Below are 23,733 nucleotides of genomic sequence, written 5' to 3' on the forward strand. Positions count from 1 at the left end.
CTCAGATACATTAAAAATGGATTATTTCTCAATGAGGAAAGTAACAGGAATATATAATATTGACCATAAAGAATTCTGTCCATAAGCCATGATTAAAGTGAAATTTTTCTAAGAAGCTGAGAAACTGGCAAACTGTAACTGCAATCTTATTTAAGTGAAGATAATGCATGTTTTGGTTCCTCAGTACCCATTAGACATAATACTTTTGCCAGCTCTTTATTTCTTTTATGGTATCAGCAATCTGGATTAAAGACCAAAAATACTTTTCCTTAAATTTGTTTGCTAGAGATGTGATTGTACATAAAAGCTAGCTCTCAGAAACACGGATATCTAGAGGGCCCTCCTACTGCAATAAGTAAGCCACTAAAGCATATTTATTGAGTAGTATATTTATTTAGTCCTCTTTGTAGCATTTCACAGAGGATATCTCTTCCCATTTTCAGCCATTGGAAGCCAGTGTGTTTACCCTTTTTTCCAGGCTCACTTCTGCATATGATCCCTTTCATTAGTATAAAGCAATTTTTCTAGAAACCACAACCTGGCCACAGCTAATTTTTATCTGAATTATTACTACTGAGTAGCAGTGGCCAACTATCTGCAATGATGTGTCATTTGATTAACATTGAGAAGGGAACTAAAGGAGCCATCTACAATTCCTTTAATGCAAGGCACTGTCCCCCTACAGGAGCCACCCCTTGGTTCTTGGCTTCAGAGGAGGGGCAGAATCATCAGGACTGTCAAGCACACGTAACATGTAATTCCCAGTGTAGATGAGAAACTGTCCAGTGACTTGGGCAGCATAGGACATAAACCTCAAGAAGTGCCTAGAAGACAAAATAAATAAGTTTAAAACAAATCAAAAAGGTCCAAAGATTTCATCCCTAAGCATTTTAAATTAGGATAGAAAAATCACTTTTCTGCTTCTATATCTGGGTCCATTGTCCCCCAAGTGGCAATGTGAGGGGTGGAAAGAAGCAATGTTTCCAACATTAAAAGTCTATTCCCTACCTCTCCTGAACTTAACTGGGTTATAATTAGACAAGACACACCCCTTATTTAAGCCCTGATTTGAATGGAATGACAAGCTTAAATAATGAATAGCTTGATATAGTTAGTGTTTTGAGTCATTTTTCAGTAACTTTAGAATATTATGGCCTATGGAAAGGGAAAAAATTAGTCAGGATTTCACTGCCTGTATAAAAGGGTTAGTTAACTCATTCCATTCAGGGCAATCAGTTACAAATTCCAAGGTAGTCCTTAGAAGTTAGTTAGAGCTTCTCAAGAACTTCTTGCCTAGAACTTCCTACCAATTTTAGAATTAAAAAGAATAATTCTTGTTCATTAAAATAAGCCTTCAACTTTTGTTCCTATGGATTTTTAAAAAATAGTTCCCCTTTCCTCCCTTAACTTGTGTCACAATCACAGCTTAGACAGTCAGGAATTGTATAAACTTCTTATGTGTCTTCACTTATGGGTGGAAGCTCTTCTGAACCTGTCTGAGATGCCACAGAGTAAATTATTGCCCTTTGCCAGGTGCAGCTTTCCTAGGGGCTTGTGCTCAAACAGTTGCCCAGAGCCAGACAGCTGGGCTGCTATCACCACAACTCTCTTAGCTGTTGTAACTATTCAGTGAATGCTTGTTGCTTCTCAGGAGGATCATTTGCTCTTCCAGTTCATTTGAACTAATCAGAAGAAATCCTTTAGTTTGTCTTTCAGGGAAACCTTTGCTGGGAGTCAAATTGCAGCAAGATGCTATTAACCCATCTTTTTCTAGCTTCAAGCCACCTTATTGCTGCCACTGCCTCATTATTAGCTAGATATAAAAGGAGTGTGTTTTTTTTTTTTTTAAACAAAGTGACAACAGAAATTAGACTAAGCTTTTTAATCTGAAGATTAACTGATAAACCTATTTGGCTTTTATTATTTTCTTAAGCCATCCTCCTGACCTGTTCTAGTGCACTTAGATAATAGGAAAGATAATTGGAAAAATACAGAAAAGCAATTCATTTCTGTTTCTCTCTCTCTCTCTCTCTCTCTCTCTCTCTCTCTCTCTCTCTCTCTCTCTCTCTCTCTCTCTCTCTCTCTCTCTCTCTTCTCTTTCTCTCTCTCTCTTTCTTTTCTTTTTTTTGCTGAGGCAATTGGGGTTAAGTGACTTGCCCAGGGACACACAGCTAGGAAGTGTTAATTGTCTGAGGCCACATTTGAACTTCGGTCCTCCTGATTTCAGGGCTGGTACTCTGTCCACTGTGCCACCTAGCTGCTCCTCTGTCTCTTTTTGATAAATAAAAATAGGCACAATCCTTCTCATTTAAAGGAATGCAGAAGGAGTGATATCTATATAAGAATTGCCAAATCTTTGTATAAACTCCCTAGGGGTCCCTGCTGCCATAGCTGCCTTCCTAGGGACTCTCTTGATAGAATCCAGCAGTCATAGGTTGGGTTCCTTGAATGGAAATAAGTTCATCCAATATTCTATGGAAACTCTGGGATGCCCAGAGTAAAGATAAGCATCATAGTATCTAAAATCACAAGAACCACAAAGATCACATAATTCTACTTCCTTATAAAGAATCTCAAACTTAGAAGGATAAAGGGCTTTCCCTTTTATTAACTGAATTGAATTAATTGAATCAAGTCAGAAGCCATCAATTCCCAGCACTCAGTGCTGTTTTTGCTACATCAGTATGTGATAATAATACTGAGAATCAGTGATTATACACTTTTGATGTCCATATACAATCTAATGGTAATTACAATAAACTCTGAGGTTAGACTAAAGGCTCTTGTAACCTTCAAGTCAGTCAATATACTTAAATCCTTATCAAGCCCCCTACTACATTCCAAGAACTTTGCTAAGCCCTGGGGTTACAAAAAAAGGATAAATGACAACTCTAAAAGACTTTACAATCTAATAAGGAGACAACATACAAACAACCATATACAAACAAATTATACATTGGATAAACTGGAGATAATTAACAGAGGGAAAACAATAGCATTAAAGAAGAATAGGAAGGGCTTCTTGTAAGAAGAGAGCTCCTAATTTAGCAACCAATAAGAATTAACTTATCAGACCAGTTAGTCAATAAGCACCTATAAATCACCTACTGTGTAACCAGCACTGTGCTAAGTGCTGAGGAATATAAAGATAGACAAGAGTTCTTATCTTAAGAGGTGTGAAACTAGGAGAAGAGAAACACCATTTACTGTTGGGATAATACATGGAGACATTTTACTTGTTTACCTCAGCACAGCTTTGGCAGATGTACATTTGATGTCATAGGTGACAGAGTACATCTCATACATGGTGGCTTTCACATTTAAGCATCCAAGGAAGTCTTTGGGATTCATCTTATAAAAATCAAAAGTGACTCTTGCAATTCCAGACCTTTTTTGCTTCTGAGTAACATATTTAGGACCCTGTTATGAGGAAAGATAATTAAAATAAATAAATAAAATCCTAGCCAAACCAAACCTTGTTTTGTAACTTTTTTTTTTTTAAAGGCTGGCTTCAGGTTTCATTGAAGCCAGTGTAAAATACTGATGCTCGCATGGAGCTGCTTACAGTAAGACCTATAATTTAAGCAAAACTATTTGATTTAGAGATTTGAAAAATTTGTGTCTCAGTCCAATGTTTGTACCACTGGGATTACAGTTCTGCTGCCAGAATTTTAATGAGACAAAGTATAAGCTTAAGAGTTGGATTTTGTAAATAGAAGAGATAAAATATATTGGAATATACTTATAGGTGTACAAGTTGTAACAGATACCAAATAGCTATTTGATTGGCTCTTCTGGCTTTACTCCTGACGATAAAGCACTTCATCATTCATTTTCAATTGAGAGTTAGTCAGCATTGTTTCTATTTTGGAGAAGCAGTCAGGCAGAAGTCATATTGTTATCAGCTGAGGTGGAAAGAGGTTTAAATGGGTTATCAATTTAAATCTAGAAGTGTTCTATGTTTTCAAGTCCAGTTCCTTTGTATTTTGAGGAAATGGAGATCTGGAGGTTAAGAGGTCACATAGGTACTAAGTAGCAAAGCTGGAATTTCAACTCAGGTTCTTTGACTTTAAATGCATTGTTGTTCTGCATCCCTTCCCCCCTCCCAACTAAGCACTCTATTAAAAAAAAATTCTCTGCCTGAGACAGAGAGAAATATTGTACAAAGCTATAACAGTCAGAAATCTGCATTAGTAAGGTTTTTCAGACCAAAATATTTTAATTCCATTATTTAAAAAATATTAACTGTTTTTATTTCACCCCATCCTTTTTTTTCTTACTATTTTTCCATTTTCAAACACAAAAGTTTTTTATTTTTCCTGAAGTCCCTGAGCTGCAGATTACAGATTAGCAGTCTGCTAGAAACTGATCATAATCTACTCCTTCTCAATCATCTTGCTTTCTCAATGATAACTGAAGATTGGCCAAAAGTTGGTGTGGCCTGTTTTTATAGCCCTCACCGGAGGGCTTTCAACTAAAACTTAGGGTTTCTTTAGTGGTGGTCTAACATCCACAAGAAGAAATCCGAATTAGGAGGCAGCAAAGTCATAATGATTGCAGACCTAGATACATTAGGGTTTATATAAACAACCATTATAGCTGCTTGGAAAAGGATGCTGCCCTAATTGAATATAGGAAGGAAATCATTTATTTACACCACAACCCAGATAATTGACACACCACGGCCTAAGAACCGTGGAGTTTATGGATTTCTAATTTATTCCACAAGGGGTAAAGAATGTAGAAAGCCATCTTCAAATCATGTTTTCTTAAAAGACTCCAGCCAGCTACCTAATAGTCTTCATCCTTTAGTGGAGGAAGACACCTAGTGGTCACATTCTACATTACAAAAGGCTGATTTTGGATCACTCATTTATAAAGTTTTTTTTTAAAGGTTTAGAAATTATTGTGCCCCCCTTTTTAAAAAAATTTTACACACCATAGCAATTTCTCAATATTCCCCCACCACTCAAATTAATTTAATATTTGCAAAAGTATTATCTTTACAACAATCTTAGATGATTATATTATAATATTATCTCCATTTTCCAGCTGAGAAAAGTACGACTTTGAATGGTTAAGTGACTTGATTATGATCATACAGCTAATAAATATCTCTTTGAAGATGGATTGGAGTTTAGAAAGGGATGCTGCAGTGGATCAACATTAGAGGTGAAGTGCTGAAAAGATCTTGCTTCAAATCCCATCTTGGCTAAATCTCTGCCTCTGGGATCTTGGTCAAATCACTGAGCTTTCATAGTGTTCTAGACAACTCCATAAGACACTAAGTTACAAAGGAAGTTGCAACTTGCATTGGTAAAAAGTTTCCCTACCTGGTAGTTCTCTCTGCCAATGAAATCATAGATTCTGCCCTTATCACTAAGCTATGATTAAGTCTCAAAACAAATTCAGTGAATGTCTCTATTAGGAGGAGTTGAGTATGCACTTTAAAAAATTCTTTAAAAGGAAAAGGGCAAGAAACCAAGATGATAATGGAGATCAATATGGTTGGAAATTTTTGTAAAAATTAAAAAGATAAAATAAAGTCAAAATCTGTTTTGATGTGTTTGGAACAATCCCTCCATCCACATCTCTGTGTTAGGTGGACAAGAATGGATAAAGAAAAAGATGTTCAAAAGAGATTAATTGATTTATTCAAAGTCATACTCCTGGTTATTTGTAGTTCAGTATCACTGTGTACAATTCTTCCCCTTAAATAACATGGAAAAAGTACCCTTAACTTTGGAATTGATAGGCTTTTATTTTAAGTAGGGCTGGAAGTCTAATGGAAAACACTTCTGGGATTCAATCTGGCCTTTCACTGGTTTATGATGATCTCTCTTAAAACCTTTCATAGCCCTTGCTCCAGACTCATTATGTCATTACTGATAGGTCTTTGGCGGGATTCAATAATCCAGCTTTTTTTCAAACAAACAAAATTCTAAACAAATTTTATTCTCTTCTTTCCTCCTCTATACCTTTCTTTTCTTTGAATACTACTTTTTTCCTCATTAAAATCTCTCTCTTTTTTTGAAGACTCGGAAGAATAAAGTAACTTCTTATTGCAAGTTCTATAAGCCATCACCTCCAGGAAAATTAACTCTGTGGATTTTCTGGCCAAGTAGCACAATGTATTCATCCCTCAATCCAAAGATATTATATGCCAGACGCTGAGTGAAATAATTCTAAAGGTTAATAGATGAGTCTTATAACTTTATACTCTACATGCTAGAAATGTCTTTTCCTCCTTCTTTCCCTGTTAAATTTTTACCAATCCTTTAAAGAACTTCAACTCAAATGCAATCCTTGGTAGGTAGCCTTTACTTATCATCTACTTGTCTCCTCCTCATAGATCTTATGGCACTTAGTTTTATACCTCTCTAAAGCACATATTGTATAATTTTGTATTATCTATGTTATCTGTTCCAATGCCCTATCAGACTGTAAGCTCCATGAGAGCAGGGACTAAGACTTCTCTAAATTTTGTGTTTCTTTTCTTCCCAGTTTCTTCCTATCGCACAGCACAGAGTAAACAGTAAATGTCTGCTGAATAAATGTAGGCTGTGGAATTACCTGGTTTCCCCCCATTAATCTTCTCCAAGACAGCGATATCATTCAGTCACCAGGCCACACCCTCAAATACACAGTATGCTGTCAATTACAACCCTAGGATATATCTATTTATTGACCCTGACAGGCCCATCAATTCCTTTGCCTCAGTTCTAACAATTTTATTTCCCGAAGACACTAGTTATGTTGGGAGTATGGATAGAGCTCTCCTTGGGCACACATTTCAAATAAATATCAGTTCCAGTTTTAGGAGTTTTGCAAACTGACAGAGAGATAATTTTGCTTACCAGTGTCCATTTCTGTCCTTTTTCCAAGATCATGAAATGTGTATTATCTCCTAGGGTCTGAAAGAATTCTTCAGTATCCACAACTGTGCCATCTTCTTCCAACACCAAAGTAACCAGCCCAGTAGTAATTGCTAAAGCCTCCAGGGTCTAGTTTGTGATAGATCAGAAAACCAGTATCATTGGTCTTTTAATAAATATGGTCTGGTTCAGCTCTAGTGCTCATCATTGCCATCCATTTGTTAACTTCCAAAGGAGATTATTGATTTCAAGTTTGGCTAATGGCAACCACACATTTGTGTAACACTTTAACAGATTTCTTCCATCTCAAATTTAGTTAGATCAAAGTACTTTAAGGTTTACAAAATGCATTTTATAACTACATTTATACTCTATTGTTGACTCAAAAGCTTTAAAAAAAAGTTGTGACTCCCATAACTTTCTATTTCTACAAATAAGATAAAGGTCTAACAGTATCACCTTTAATTGAGTTTGAGTGTTAAATTTTAGCTTGGTCAATTTGGAACTATGCCCAAAAAGTTATCAAACTGTGCATACCCTTTGACCCAGCATTGCTGTTATTGGGATTATATCCCAAAGAAATACTAAAGAGCGGAAAGGGACCTGTATGTGCCAAAATGTTTGTGGCAGCTCTTTTTGTTGTAGCTAGAAACTGGAAGATGAATGGATGTCCATCAGTTGGAGAATGGTTGGGTAAATTGTGGTATATGAAGGTTATGGAATATTATTGCTCTGTAAGAAATGACCAGCAGGAGGAATACAGAGAGGCTTGGAGAGACTTACATCAACTGATGCTGAGTGAAATGAGCAGAACCAGAAGATCACTATACACTTCAACAACAATACTGTATGAGGATGTATTCTGATGGAAGTGGAAATCTTCAACATAAAGAAGATCCAACTCACTTCCAGTTGATCAATAATGGACAGAAACAACTACACCCAGAGAAGGAACACTGGGAAGTGAATGTAAATTGTTAGCACTACTGTCTATCTACCCAGGTTACTTATACCTTCAGAAGCTAATAATTAATGTGCAACAAGAAAATGGTATTTACACACATATATTGTATCTAGGTTATATTGTAACACATGTAAAATGTATGGGATTGCCTGTCATTGGGGGGAGGGAGTGGAAGGAGGGAGGGGATAATTTGGAAAAATGAATAAAAAAAATTTTAGCTTGGTAAGTCTTGAAAGTTAATTCATAACTAGCATTATTCTTACTAGCTGAAACATTTTTCTAGAAGTCAAAAAAAAAAAAAAAAAAAAAAAAAAAGAAAATCTATTTCCAAAGTTTAACAAGGGATTAAAGAAATAACAAAAATCTTATCACATGCTCTGATATCCAACATTGAATTGTATTATGTATCTTAGCTGAACCAACTGTGACTAGTCAAATGAGGGCTTTGGGAACAATACCTTGCTAATGAGTTCCTTCAGTGTATTGGCTGTCACCCCACGCCGGCTGCTTCGGTCATGATTTGAGACCCGGAAAGGCCGAGATGAATACATGAGGGGAGTTAACAAAACTCGTTTGGTTTGTGATCCCATGAAAGTAAAAGGCCTGAAAATATAAGAGTCAGGTCAAATTCAATTCATTTTTAAGTCAACACACATTTGTTAAATATTTATTATGTATAAGGCACTGGGGATACAAACTGAAAGAGTATTCTGTCCTCAAGGAGCTTATGTTCCCTTGTGAAACTTAACATTATATATATATATATATATATATATACATACATACATATACATATATGTATGTATGTAAATACAAAGTTATACCAAGTAATTTCAAGAGTAATAGCATATTAACAATTTGGAGGCTCAAGAAAAGCTTTATGTAGAAAGCAGGACCTTTAGGGACTTGAGGAAACTCTAAATTCTAGGAAGGAGAAACAACAAAAAAGCAACTTAAAGCAAATTTTTGTACCTTAGATACTAAGCACAAGTATTTCAATTAAAAAAAATGTTCAGTACAATGTTACAAAATCATATTCTGGTCTTGTTAACATGATCTTAAAAAAAAAAAAAGGATCCTTCAGATTATTTTAAATTAGTTGGATTGTAATAAGGAAGAAAGATATTGTCATCCCTTATTTGTCTATAATACCAGATACTAAGAACAATCTGGATAAACTCCCCGGAAGACTTCCCTGACACCTTAAATCTATAATAATCACTAAGCCTCTTGGATTTACCATCTGTGCCTCATACTTTACTATCCAATTTCATATAGAATTCTCTGTCTATGCAGGGAATTAGATAGTTCATTATTGATTGTGGAAACTCATCTTATGTTTACTTTAAAAATATATATATATTTTAAATTTTGAACTTAAGAAATAAAACAAGTATTTTCATAACATAATAGAATAGGAAAAAAAGATGACCACATGAAACTGCAAATCTATTATGTACAACTTGCTGTTTCTTTTAAATATATAATAATCATGTAATTTTCTTTTTTTCCTCCCTCTCCCTTTCCTCCCATCCTAGAGATGGATACCATTAGATGCAAATGTGTTTATATGTTTGTGTGTATGTGTGTGTGCATGTGAAATCATTCTATACATATTTCATCAGTTCTTTCTCTAGATAAAGATAGTATTTTCCTTCATAGGTCCGTTGCAGTTAGTTTGGGCATTTATGGGTATGATTTGAACACTCAAAGTTCTTCTTAAAGCAATATTGCTCTTACTTAAAGCAACATTTTCTTGGTTCTATTTATATCACTCTTCAATATTTCTATTCATATTTTTCTATAGTCATTAAGCTCATCATTTCTTTCTTTTTTTTTTTTTTTTTCCCTGAGGCTGGGGTTAAGTGACTTGCCCAGGGTCACACATATGATAGGAAGTGTTAAGTGTCTGAGACCAGATTTGAACTCGGGTCCTCCTGAATTCAGGGCTGGTGCTCTATCCACTGCACCACCTAGAAGCTCATCATTTCTAGCACAGTAGTATTTCATTACAATCATAGAACACAACATTCCCTAATTGACATGCAGCTCCATAATTTCCAATTCTTTGCTACCATAAAGAGAGCTGCTGTAAATATTTTATAACACATAGTCTTTTTCCCTTCTTCCCAATCAGTTTGAGAAACAGACTTGGTAATGGTATTGCTGGACCAAAGGTTATACATAGTTTATTAACTCTTTGGAGATAATTCCCTATTGCTCTCCAAAATAGTTGGATCAGTTACAGTTCCACCAATAGTGAATTAGTGTTCTAATTTTTCAATGCCCGGTCCAACATTTCTGGCTTTCGCCTTCAATCATTTTAGTCAATCTGATAGGAGTAAAATGATATCATGAAGTTGTTTTAATTCATATTTCCCTAATCAGTAATGATTTAGAGCATTTTTTTCACATGACTATAAATTGTTTTTGATTTCTTCATCAGAAAACTTCCTGTTCATGTCCTTTGACCATCTGTCAATTGACTCATATTTTTATAGTTTTGATAGAGTTCTTTATATAGTTAAGAGATGAGACCCTTAGCTGAGAAATTGTCTATAAATTCCCCCTCCCAATTTTCATCTCTCCTTTTGATCTTGACTACATTTGTTTTATTTGTACAAAACCTTTTACATTTAATATATTCAAAATTATCCATTTTTCCCCTTACATTGTTCTCTATGTTTTATTTGCTCATAAATTATTCCCTGGTCTATAAATCTGATAGGTAACATGTTCTATGTTTTTCAAAGTTTCTTGTAATATTTCTCTTCTTAAGTCATGTACCTATTTTGACATTCTCTGTGTAAATAATATGAGATATTGGTCTATATTCAATTTCTATCAGACTGCTTTCCAGCCTTCCCAATGTTTTTTTTTTTTTTTTAATCAAATAGTGTCTTCACGCTTATCAACATCAGATCACTGTAGTTATTTGTTTATATAAATTCAAGTCTACTCTGTTTTACTATCTACATTTCTATTTCTTAGCCAGTACCAGTTTTGATGAGTACTGCCTTACAATGTAGTTTAAAATCTGTTATTGTTAAACCTCTTTCCTTTACATGATTTCTCCATGAATTCCTTTGATATTCTTGACCTTTTCTTCTAATGCTAATTACTAAGAATATAAACACCTTTATATATCAACTGAATTTTGTTATTATTTTTTTCTAACTCAATAAAACAATTTTTGGTAATGTAATTAGGATGGCATTGAATGTATAAATTGGTTTAGGTAAAATTGTAATTTTTATCATATTTGCCCTACTTACCCATGATTAATTAATATTTCTCTAATTATTTAAATCTGATTTTATTTGTATAAAAATGTTTTTATATTTTTGCTTATATAGTTCTGGGTTTTATTTGGCAGATATACTCCCAGGTATTTATACTGTCTAGAGTTATTTTAAGTGAGGTGTCTCTTACTACCTTTCTTGCAGGGTTTTGTTTGTGATATATAGAAATGTTGAGAATTCATGTGGATTTACTTTTTTTATCATAGCTTTTTATTTACAAATTATATGCAAAAGTAATTTTTCAGCATGGATTCTTTCAAAATCTTTTGTTCCAATTTTTCCCTTCCTTCCCCCCACCCCTGCCCCAGATGGCAGGTAGATCAATACATGTTAAATATATTAAAGTATATGTTAAATACAATATATGTATACATATCCATACAGTTATTTTGCTGCACAAGAAGAATTGGACTTTGAAATAATGCACAATTAACCTGTGAAGGAAATAAAAAATGGAAGTGGACAAAAACAGAGGGATTGGGAATGCTATGTAGTGGTTCACACTCATTTCCCAGAGTTCTTTTGCTGGCTGTAGCTAGTTCTATTCATTATTGAACAAATGGAACTAATTTGGTTCATCTCTTTGTTGAAGAGAGCCACGTCCATCAGAATTGATCATCATATAGTATTGTTGTTGAAGTATGTGATGATCTCCTGGTCCTCCTCATTTCACTCAGCATCAGTTCATGCAAGTCTCTCTAGGTCTGTCTGAAATCATCCTGTTGATCATTTCTTACAGAACAATAATATTCCATAATATTCATAAATCACAATTTATTCAGCCATTCTCCAATTGACAGGCTGGATTTACTTTTTATCCTGCTACTTTGTTAAAATATTTAATTGTTTCAACTGATATTTTAGTTGAATCTTTGAAATGTTCCAAATATGTCATCATATTATCTGCAAAAAGAGTTTTATTGCCTTATTTCCTATTTTGATTCTATTTCTTCTTCTTTCATATACATTGTACAGTTTATTCTAGCTCCTATGACTCTCAAAACAATCTAATTTGTTTCAATATCCTTCAAAATAAGGTGACATAAGAGTATTTATCCCTCATATGAAGTTAGGGCAGAAAAACTGCAGAAGAAGGGGAAATTTTTACATGTAGAGTAAAGGTGATTCTTTGGATATCCTTGACACTCCTATTTTCTGCAAATGAATCTGCAATCCACTGGAAGTTCTCTCCCAATTTAGACACTTGGGGAAGGGAGACAAAAGAAGGATGAAAGAGGGGCGAGATAATAGCAACTGCTATTTTCTCCATCTGCTTCTTCATATCATAGTAATACCTTATCTTACTTAATAGAAATAATGGTGTCTCACTGAAAGCAATAATGATGGTTGTTGCATTATTAATGCCAGTTGTTAAGAATATGAGCACCTATTTTTCAAGTGTTATTTTAGATTCTCTGGAAAAATATCAAAATAATACATTATTGTCTTCTGATTCCAAAGAGCTTGTAATTTGATTGGAGATATATTACTATTTGGTGGAGACAAAAAGAATAGGCTTATTCTAAGTCAAGGAGTTCTTAACTTGGGATCTAAGGATCCCATGGGATCTGCTGATAAATTTCAGAAGATCTGTAAACTTGGATGAGGAAAAAAATACATCTTTATTTTCACTAAGCTCTAAACAATGTAGCATTTTCTTCAGTTATAGTTTTAAAAAGACCCACAACCCTTTTTTGAGGATTCCCTAGACTTTTAGTAGACTGCCAGAGATCCAATATATTAAAAAAATTTAGTAGTCTCTGTGCTAGGGAGAATCTAGCCTCCATTAACAAATGGACCCAAATAACTGTTCTTGTTATTGTTCTTCAGTTTCTTCTTGTCTGTGCAATTAGTAATTGTTGGTCGTGACTGATTGCCTTATTTTACACAGAATTTTAAGTCACTAAAGCTCAGTTATTCTTCTGGGAAAAGTACAGTAGGCTGGCTTTGTGACAATTTTCCTCAAAGCTGAGAACTGACTTTTTTCACTTGTTTCCAGATTTCCAGTGGAATTCTGAGAAACCTGATCTGTTATTCTACTTGGTTTCTCTAGAACAGCCTGTCCCCCTCTTGATTTTTCTCTTTCTATATTTTATTTTGTCCACTACTTTGAATGCTTGTGCACTGACATTTCCCAAGTTTATAATGTTCTTTAACAAAGCAAAAAATGAATTCATTAATCCCCTTGCATTGTCTTTATGAAGAAAAAGTAATTAGCTGATTGAGCTTCCTCCCTCAATCTCCAGGAAGGTAATTTTATTCTTTCTTATCTGAATTGACCAAGTTTTATATTTATCAGGAATATCAGAATTAACTTCTTTGGCAATAATCTTTAGCTTTTGCTCAACAAATCCATTTTTTATATGCTAAATATTGTGTTTATTGGGGAAGAAAGAGGGCTGTGTGGAAAGGATCTACATTTTATAGAATTTCAATGCAAGGCATGATTTTAGATATTTTCAGGAATACAAAGACATGGATCCTGACCTCAAGCACCAAACCATTTAGTGAACTTTGAAGGTATCCTATGTTCTCTTACTTACCTTACTAATAAGAGAGATGACTAATCTCCCCTAATAATGCAAAAAAAAAAATTTTTTTCTCTTTAAGTAGTTGTGTTTCCTGATACCTTTTGCAGTATAACTATTCCTATAGTTAAGTTCCAAACATTATGGTTTAGTGAACAAGGTCATTATTCTAAATGAAAATGGTTAACTCATGCTATCTATTCAACCATCATTTTAAACAAAAAACCAGAATGTACACTGCCGAGTACAATACCTTCTTTGTTTCATTCATTTCAGTGGTGACATCATAATTGCTGTAAAATGATTTTGCTTGATAAAGGTGAAAGTTCAGGAAATAAATATAAATCTTATCATTATTTTTGTTTTATCTGTCTCCAAATGGAGAAAACAGTAATCTATTAATTTCACAAAGATAATTAAGAAATTTACCAATGAGTTTACTTCTTTTTCTTTTTTTAATAGAATTTTATTTTTCCAAATAGTTTTAGCATTCTTTTTTGTGAAACTTTGAGTTCCAAATTTTTTTCTTCTTCCCTCCTTTATCTCCCCCCTCCCCAGGACAGCAAACAATTTGATAGGTTATACATGTACAATCATTTTAAACATATTTCCGTATTCTTAATTTTGTAAAAGAAAAATCAGAACAAAGAGGGAAAAAAACACAAGAAAGAAAAAGCAAGTAAACAAACAAAAAAAGGTGCAAATATAATATGCTTTCATCCACATTCAGTCTCCATAGTTCTTCCTCTGGATGTGAATGGCATTTTCTATCTTAAGTCTATTGAAATTGTCTTGAAGATATTATATTACTATTTGCTGAGAAGAGCTAAGTCTATCATAGTTGATTATCACATAATCTCTCTGTTATTGTGTAAAATATTCTCCTGGCTCTACTCACTTCAATGAGTCTACTTATAAAAAAAAATTAATGTTATTAACTTTTGGGAATTGTTTTAATGACAATCTGAATGTATGTATAATCACATAGATTTAGGATTGAAAGGGTCCTTGGAGCTCATCTAGTCCAAGCTAGGCATTTTATTGATGAGGGAACTGAGGTCCCAAGTGATTAAATGACTTGCTCTTTGTCACAGAGAGAATAAGTTCAAATGCCAGAATTTCAACCTAAACTTTGATTCTAAATCTAGTTTTTATTCCACTATATCACATTCTTTTTGAGATAAGGTTCCCTTTATTACCCAAATATGAAATGCAGAGTCCATTTAGAAGCACCAGAGCTTTGGTGGGTTTTGTTTTCCAACCTCAGTCCCACTCCTTAGTCAATTTGGGAGCTCCCATTCAATGCTGAACTTAGTATGAACATCCAATCAGCATATCCCACTGCACTCAGAACCTCTAAACTTGAAACCCAACACTCTCAACCTTTCCATTAGCAGTATTATTGGCATGTAACATCACATGCTGGTGCTAAAGTGTCACATTGTACCACAGGTGGCTTTGAAGAGATACAATAAAGCTTCAAAAAGATGGATTTGAACTGAAATTAAGGAAACCCTTTAACATTCCTCTAGAAATATTTTATTGTTTACATTTGGTGATAAGCCATTTTAAAAATAATGATTTGGGATGATACTGCTTTTAGTCATAAGTATTTAACTAAAATAATACTAATAATGGAGCGTTAATTAAGACTTAATAACTTAATGTCTTCTTTAAGTTTAAATTTAAGGGCTTATTTGTGTGGTTCTTTATTATATTAGCTTTTACACATGTACAGTTTGCTAAGAATGGTTCTAAATAGAAATATATATATATATATATATTATTATTATTTTTTCCCTGAGGCTGGGGTTAAGTGACTTGCCCAGGGTCACACAGCTACGAAGTGTTAAGTGTCTGAGACCAGATTTGAACTCGGGTCCTCCTGAATTCAGGGCTGGTGCTCTATCCACTGCACCACCTAGCTACCCCCCACCTAGCTGCCCCATCAATTGAAATATTTAAACTAGTAAAAATAGAATGGCAATTTCTACTTTAGCCTGATAAAGTTAATAGTTCAGAGGTTATTAAATTAAATTAAAGTAGGCCAGCATAACATGATGCTGAGAGCAAGATTGGTGAAGGTTTCAATCACTCAATTTTGAGGACCTGCTAGGAACAACTGAATTATCACATATCTGACAGAGAGAACCACATATGGAAATTTACTTAGGATCTTCTGTCTCGCTGTTACATCCTAAAGAGTCAGAGAATTTTGACTTTTTCACCACTACTTTCAAGAGTTCATTAAAGATGAACATGTGACTCATGGGGAGGGGTAAGCCAATCTAAAGAGTAAAATGTAAATGTATTATTTGTATTCAAGCTAGACTGTTTTTATGGAAGAAAATTTCAATATCCCTTGAAGTTTCAGAATCTGGTATAAGTATCATCGACACTATAATGGTTTCCTTGCTAAGTAGCTTTACAGAGTTGAACAAGTAACGGTGCTGGGAATACTTGCAGATAGTGTACGTTAATAATTGTATTAATTACAATTATTACATAATTACATAAATATTCATACATAATTGTATTGTTTCTAACATGCTAATATTTTCATACTTTGAGACAGCTAGATGGCCCAGTGTATATGACACTGGGCCTAGAATCAGGAAGACCCAAGTTCAAATTTAGCTTCAGACCTCACTAGTTGTGTGACACTGGCGAGTCATTCAACCTCTGTCTATGATTTCTCAACTGTAAAATTGGAATAATTATTGTATTTATCTCCCAGAACTGTTATAAAGCGCAAAGCAAAGTATCTGGAACATATTAAGTGCTAAATAAATGCTTGGGTTTTTTTTTTTAATCTTCTCTGGGTGCCTCTTATTTTTTTTAAGCTCTGAACTTTGAGTCTACCTTCTCCATCACCCCCTCTCCCCAGAAGAAACATAGTACAATAGTAATAACTTGACATCAAAAGGTCTGAGTTGATGTTCCACATACTTAAAGGCTGTGAGATGGTGGGTTTTTTTTTCCCTCTGGGCTTTAATTTCCTAATCTAGAAAATGGGGATAATGCTTTCTATATTACAGGGTTGGGAAAGAAGCAGCTCATACACTCCTTAAAGAATTATGTAAATGTGAGCTCTCATTATGACTAATAAAAATATTTTTCCAGCATCTGACCTATCTTCTCAGTTTGACCTTAGCCAAATTAATGAATCTCTCAGTGTTCTAGATAACTCCTAAAGATGAAAATTGAAGAGAAGGTGCCAAATTATTGGTGCAGGAAGTTCTCTATAGAAGTGAAATTACAGCCCCAACCTTGAGCCCTATCTTGTCTGACCTGTATCCTCTAGTTTCACCGTAACCACCCTAATAGGGGTATTGTTAATCCTCTAACTAGAATTTGAAAATAGCCAAGCAGGTCTTTCTTTTCCTTTCTCACCTCTAGCACACTCTCCATCCAAAACTGGATTAATTGATCTTTATTTCTAGATCTGGCCACACCATTCTGATTCTTAAAAATCTGAAGTGGCTCCCTATTACCTCTAGGGTAAAGTGCAAACTTTTCTTCCTGGCTTTCAGGCTCTTTCACAATCTGGCACCTCATTCCCTTCTTGCTGTTATTTCCTGCTACTCCCTTTCACACCCTCTGCTTTTCAGCCAAATGAAGGTGCTCTTTCCCCTGAACAAGTCCTAGTTCCTTCTGCCTCTGTTTTCTTGTTTATAATGTACCTTTCTCACTTGTGTCTGGGATGCCTTACTTGATTCTTGAAATCCTATTTATATCAGTTGTTCAAAGTTAAATTCAATTACAATCTCCTCCATGAAGGGTTCTACTTTTTTGTTAATAAGTCTCCCATCTCAGATCACACATAGTAAGGAACTTTTTACCTATCTAATGCACTTAGCATATTATATTATATTATATTATGTATTGTAATTATCTAATTGATCCTCCAGCTAGAATGTTGCTCCCACTCTAAACCTTGAATCCATCCCATGTATTAGTTTAATCCAATAAAAATTTGTTAAGCCCCTGTTTTAGAAAGGGTACTCTGTTAGGTGATGGGAATGATGCAACATTTAGCTGCATCTGGGAGGTTGCATTCTAATGGAGGAAGGAGATGCAATAAGTACAGAGATAAGTAAAAAGACAATTTTGGAAACTGTGAGCTTAAGCTCACAACTGAAGGAAACAATGAATACTTAGAGAAAGAGAAAGAAAGAGAAGGAGGGAGAGAGAGAGGGAAAGAGAGAGAGAAAGCAAGAGAAAGGGGATAGGGAGAGTGAGAAAAAGAAAGGGGGAGAGGAAGAGAGAAAGAAAGAGAAAGAGGGAGAGAGACATACATACAGAGAGACAGGAGGACTTATCCTTTGAAAGAACAGAGAATATGAGGAAGGTATGTATTCCCAAGTAATAGATGGTTCCACTGAGGCAGGAAAGAGCAGAATTCTAGAAGTAGTTAGCCATTTTTAGTCTCAGTCAGGAACACAGAGGGCATGTGTAAGCAGGCAATATAAAACAGAGTTGAAAAGAGACAAGCCAGGCAACAGAAGACCTTCAATGCCAGAATAGGAGTTTTCTATTTTATGTTTTTTTTTAAATCCTCATTCTTCTTGACTCTTTGACATTTGGCATCTTCTCCTGCATATTCTCTCTTCATTCTGAATTTTTGTGATACTATTCTCTTTTGGTTCCCTTTCTACTTGTCTGGTCACTGTCTCAATTGAATTTTTGTTGGCTCATCATTCATATTGTGGGTATAGCCCTGTCGGCTCTTCTCAGGCCACACTCTTTAGATAACTAACTGTGTCTGTGCCCACAAGTTCAATTACCTCTATACAGATGCCTCCCAGATCTCTAAATTAACCTGAGGTCTCTAGTTTTCCTCTGCTCCAATTCTATATCATCAACTGCTTATTGGACATTTTGAACTGAAAAAAAAAATTGCAAATAGACATCTGAAACTTAACATGTCCCAAACATAGGTCATTATTTTTCCTCTGAAACTCACCTCTCTTCTGAATTTTCTTATTTTCTGTCGAGGGAACTACCATCCTTCCAGTCATCAAAGTTAGCAATTGACACTATAGCTCCCAAGTTTTATCAGTTCAACCACTATAATAACATATCTCAGTCTCTCAGTCTCTCTCTCTCTCTCTCTCTCTCTCTCTCTCTCTCTCTCTCTCTCTCTCTCTCTCTCTCTCTCTCTCTCTCTCTCTCCCCATATGTGTATGTGTGTCTTTCTGTGTTTCTCTGTCTGTCTCTGTGTCTCTGTCTCTGTTTTTGTCTGTCTGTTTGTCTCTCTCTCTACTCCACCTTTCCCTATTTCTCTCCTCATATAGCCATCACTCAGGTTCAGGGTCCCATCAACTCTCACTTGGACCACTAAAATAACTTCCTTATTGTGTGCTCTATTTCTCAATCTATTCATTGGATCCAGGTGGCAAAGTGACATTACTAATGAGGGCATGTAACTCTGTCACATCTGCCCCATAAACCCCAGTGTCTTCCTATTGCTATTACAATTGAATGCATTTTTAATTGGCTCCTGACTATCTTTCCAGATCTATTACACATGACTGTGCTTTCCATATTCTATTGTCCTGTCAAACTGCCCTGGGAGCTGTTCCATCTCCTATGTTTGTGGCTTGGCACAGACTTTTCCTTCACAGTTGGCACATATCCTGTACTCATCTCTGGTTCTTGGAATCCTTAACTTCCTTCAATGTCAAGCTTGATTACCATGCCCTATGGGAAACTTTTCTTGATCTCCCCCCCCCCCACCAACTACTAATACATTTCTAAAATTAATCACCTTGTATTTACTCTGATTGCATTTTTTCTATACTTTTTATGTCCATGGAGTTTCCCCTGTTGATCTCTTTGAGACAAGGACTGGTTCTTTATTTTTGTCTGTATCCCTGAATAACTGGTATCTGGAATGTGATAGATGCTTAATGATTGTTAATTAAGGCAATAGGAAGGTATTTGAGCAGGGGAATAAGAGTCAGATCTGTGCTTTATAATGGATTAGAGAAGTTCCATAATGGAAGCAGGGAAGCCAATAAGTAAACTATTATAATAATCCAGGTGGAAGGTAGTAAGGGCCTGAATTAGTGGTGGCTCTTTGAGTGGAATGAGGGAATATATATGAGATAAATTAGAGAAATGGATTCAGTTAATCTTGGAAATTAATTAGATTGGGATAATAAAGGGGAAGAATAAGGCTAGGCTCATCTCAAAATTACAAGTCTGATGCAGAAACTTTTAAGCTCCTTTCCAGCTCCAATCTCTGATCATGTGATTCTATGAAATTAATTAATTCTGAGGGTTAAATTCAATATAATTAGTTTTATATGTAATGTACTTATATATCAACATAATGTATTTATATAATATAATAATATATAAATATGTAATTATTGATTATTACAAGTATTAGCCTAAAGAAAAATTACCTACGCATAAAGAATGAGATTATAAATAAATTAGAAGAACATAGGATAGTTTACCTCTCAGACCTGTGGAAGAGGAATGAATTTATGACCAAAGAAGAACTAGAGATCATTATTGATCACAAAATAGAAAACTTTGATTATATCAAATTGAAAAGTTTTTTGTTCAAACAAAACTAATGCAGACAAGATTAGAAGGGAAACAATAAACTGGGAAAACCTTTTTACAGTCAAAGGTTCTGATAAAGGCCTCATTTCCAAAATATATAGATAATTGACTCTAATTTATAAGAAATCAAGCCATTCTCCAATTGATAAATGGTCAAAGGATATGAACAGACAATTCTCAGATGAAGAAATTGAAACTATTTCTAGCCATATCAAAAGATGCTCTAAGCCATTATTATTCAGAGAAATGCAAATTAAGACAACTCTGAGATACCACTACACACCTTGTCAGATTGGCTAGAATGACAGGGAAAGATAATGCGGAATGCTGGAGGGGATGTGGGAAAACAGGGATACTGATACATTGTTGGTGGAATTGTGAATACATCCAGCCATTCTGGAAAGCAATTTGGAACTATGCTCAAAAAGTTGACCCAGCAGTGCTACTACTGGGCTTATATCCCAAAGAGATCTTAAAGATGGGAAAGGGACCTGTATGTGCAAAAATGTTTGTGGTAGCCCTCTTTGTAGTGGCCAGAAACTGGAAACTAAGTGGATGCCCATCAATTGGAGAATGGCTGAATAAATTGTGGTATATGAATATTATGGAATATTATTGTTCTATAAGAAATGACCAGCAGGATGATTTCAGAAATGCCTGGCGAGACTTACATGAACTGATGCTGAGTGAAATGAGTAGGACCAGGAGATCACTATACACTTCAACAATATGAAGATCAATTCTGATGGACGTGGCCATCTTCAACAATGAGATGAACTAAATCAGTTCCAATAGAGCAGTAATGAACTGAACCAGCTACACCCAGCGAAAGAACTCTGGGAGATGACTATGAACCACTACATAGAATTCCCGTTCCTCTATTTTTGTCCTTCTGAATTTTTTATTTCCTTCACAGGCTAATTGTACAATATTTCAACGTTTGATTCTTTTTGTACAGCAAAACAACTGTTTGGACATGTATACATATATTGTATTTAATTTATACTTTAGCATATTTAACATATATTGGTCAACCGGCCATCTGGGGGGGGGGGGAAAGGAAGGGAAAAATTGGAACAAGGGGTTTGGCAATTGTCAATGCTGTAAGATTACCTATGCATATATCTGGTAAATAAAAACTATAATTAATAAAAAAAAAAGAAAAATGACTGAATTCATCTGTACAAATTATATATGTGATATGTAAAATATATTATATATATTTATTTATAAAATCATATTATTGTGTCATTTCAAAGAATCATGTCTGGTTCTTTGTGATCCCATTTGTGTTATTCTTAGTAAAGATACTAGAGTTGTTTGCTATTTCCTTCTTCCGTTCATTATACAGATGAGGAAACTGAAACAAACACGGTTTCTGAAGCCACATTTGAACTCAGAAAGATAAGTTCTGACTCCAGATCTGGCACTCTAATGAACCACTTAGCTGCATATCTATCTATCTACCCATCTATCCATCTATCTATCTATCTATCTACCTATCTATTTTTGCTCTTTATAAATATAAACACAAATGCACACATAAGTAAAATATGCATAAATAATATATGTATAAAAATTAAAACATGAGTTCATAACTAAACACATTTTAAGGCAAATGATTGTAGTTCTAACACTGATAATTGATAAAGTGACTACCAAGGACATCATATTGAACACATACTCAAATTAAACGTCCCACTGCAGCTATGTACAATTGATCTTTAGCTTTGGTATTTCTATCTATAAGAATAAAATGCTTTGTCTCTCCTTCTAAGAAGTCACCAGGAAACTATTTGCTTTTAGATACTGATTGAGGAAGGTAGAAAGTAACTTTCAGATAATCATAGCTATAATTTGGCAGTAATTAACCAGTATTAATTTATTCCTAGGTTGCGCCAAGCTCAGCAAGAATATTTAAGTCTTCTTGGAATTTCAGAAAACTTCTGTAAGTTTTTCTGTAATAAGAAAAATAATCAAACCAACCAATATATAGTACATTTCTTATCCTTTGCTATCAGTCTCCACTTATCTTAGGGGCTAACATTTTTAACCTTCTTAGATTACTTTTTTTTTTTTCTAGGTGAGGCAATTGGGTCTATATGATTTGCCCAGAATTACACAGTAAGTACTAATAGTCTGAGGTCCAATTTGAATTGTCCTTTTGACTCTATAGTTAGTGCTTTATCCATTGCACCACTCTTAGATTACTTTTAAACTAAGTTTTAGATTACTTGCTTACTTAGAAACTTCTTAGGCTACTTTTAAATGATTAAAAGCAAGACTGCTTTCTTAAGCTTTAGTCTTTAAATCACATTAAAAAATTCCTGTCTCCCAATATATATTCCACATAAAAAGAACCAGTATGTGTCCATAAGTGTGTAATTTAAAAATATACATCTTTTTAAGTGTAGGATGTACAATCTTTAGGATATCTAGTGGAAACATGAATCTTAGCTGGAAAATCCACAGTGACTTCAATATCTCTCTTCATTCTTTTAGCTTGCTACATGAAGAGAAATCTAGTAGATCCTGGGTCAGTAGACTATACCTTTTGAGGGCAGAGACTATTTCATTTCTGTCTCTGTGTCCCCAGAGCCTGGTAGAATGCTTTGTATGTAATAAGTGCTTAATAAATGTGTATTGAATTGAAATACTTCCTGAGAAGCAACATAAATTCTATTCATTCCTATGTGAAAAAATTATCTTCAAACCTTTTCATCCTTTAAATCTTTTCGTTTATCATTAAGTAGCCAGCTGGTGGACATATAGCTGACATATAATCACAGCAATATGTGGCAAATAATGTAGGCTTATCGCAGTGGTCCTCAAACTTTTTAAACAAGGGGCCAATTCACTATTCCTCAGATGGTTGGGAAGCCGGACTATAGTAAAAACAAAACCTCACACTCAGTCTCCGCCCCTCAGCCCATTTGCCATAACCCAGCAGGCCGCATAAACATCCTCATTGGGCAGCATCTGGCCTTCGGGCAGTAGTTTAAGAACCCCTGTGTCTTCCTTTTGCAGAGTGCTGGATTTGGAAGCAAGTAACACTTTAATTAAAATCCTGCTTCTGAATCTTTTTGCTGGCTAACCCTGGTCTAGTAGCTTCATCTGAGATTCTTTAACAGCTTGTTAGACCTACAACTGGGGATTTGCATGGCCACAAATCTAGTCACATTGCTTCTCGAGTACTAGATAGTCAGTCTATACCTCTGGTTTACTATTGTTGCTGTTTGTACTTCATTCTGGAAGAGGACCAGGACATTAGGGAGGTGATGCTGTGAAATGCAAGTAAGTTGGATTTTAAGTGAGGGAGGGCTGTGCAAAGTCACCTGCCTCACTTTTTCTTGCAGAAGCATCTGAATTCAGTGGCAAGAGAATAGATCAGAATGATTGTAGATGGTCCAAACTTTATTGTATAGTTAAAGTCAGCAATGCCATGTGCCTCCTGAGTTCCCGCAGCTAGTCCCATCACCCTGCAA

At 34.8% G+C, this 23,733-nt stretch overlaps 1 protein-coding gene across 2 annotated transcripts in view; it reads right to left on the minus strand.

Moving 5' to 3' along the window:
• Positions 1 to 373: 373 nt before the first annotated feature.
• Positions 374 to 23,733, minus strand: part of CIDEA (cell death inducing DFFA like effector a) — a 28,734-nt gene continuing 5,374 nt past the window's right edge. For both annotated transcript variants that reach the window (XM_074274778.1, XM_074274787.1), the window contains exons 2-5: positions 8,298 to 8,442; positions 6,858 to 7,004; positions 3,245 to 3,420; positions 374 to 824 (exon numbers count right to left, since the gene is read on the minus strand). In XM_074274778.1, coding sequence (XP_074130879.1) covers positions 680 to 824; positions 3,245 to 3,420; positions 6,858 to 7,004; positions 8,298 to 8,442 — 613 coding nt within the window. In that variant the 3' untranslated portion in view covers positions 374 to 679. The remainder of the gene's footprint in view (positions 825 to 3,244; positions 3,421 to 6,857; positions 7,005 to 8,297; positions 8,443 to 23,733) is intronic.

The sequence above is a fragment of the Sminthopsis crassicaudata genome, chromosome 1 (genome assembly GCF_048593235.1).
Source record: "Sminthopsis crassicaudata isolate SCR6 chromosome 1, ASM4859323v1, whole genome shotgun sequence".
Classification (NCBI taxonomy): domain Eukaryota; kingdom Metazoa; phylum Chordata; class Mammalia; order Dasyuromorphia; family Dasyuridae; genus Sminthopsis; species Sminthopsis crassicaudata.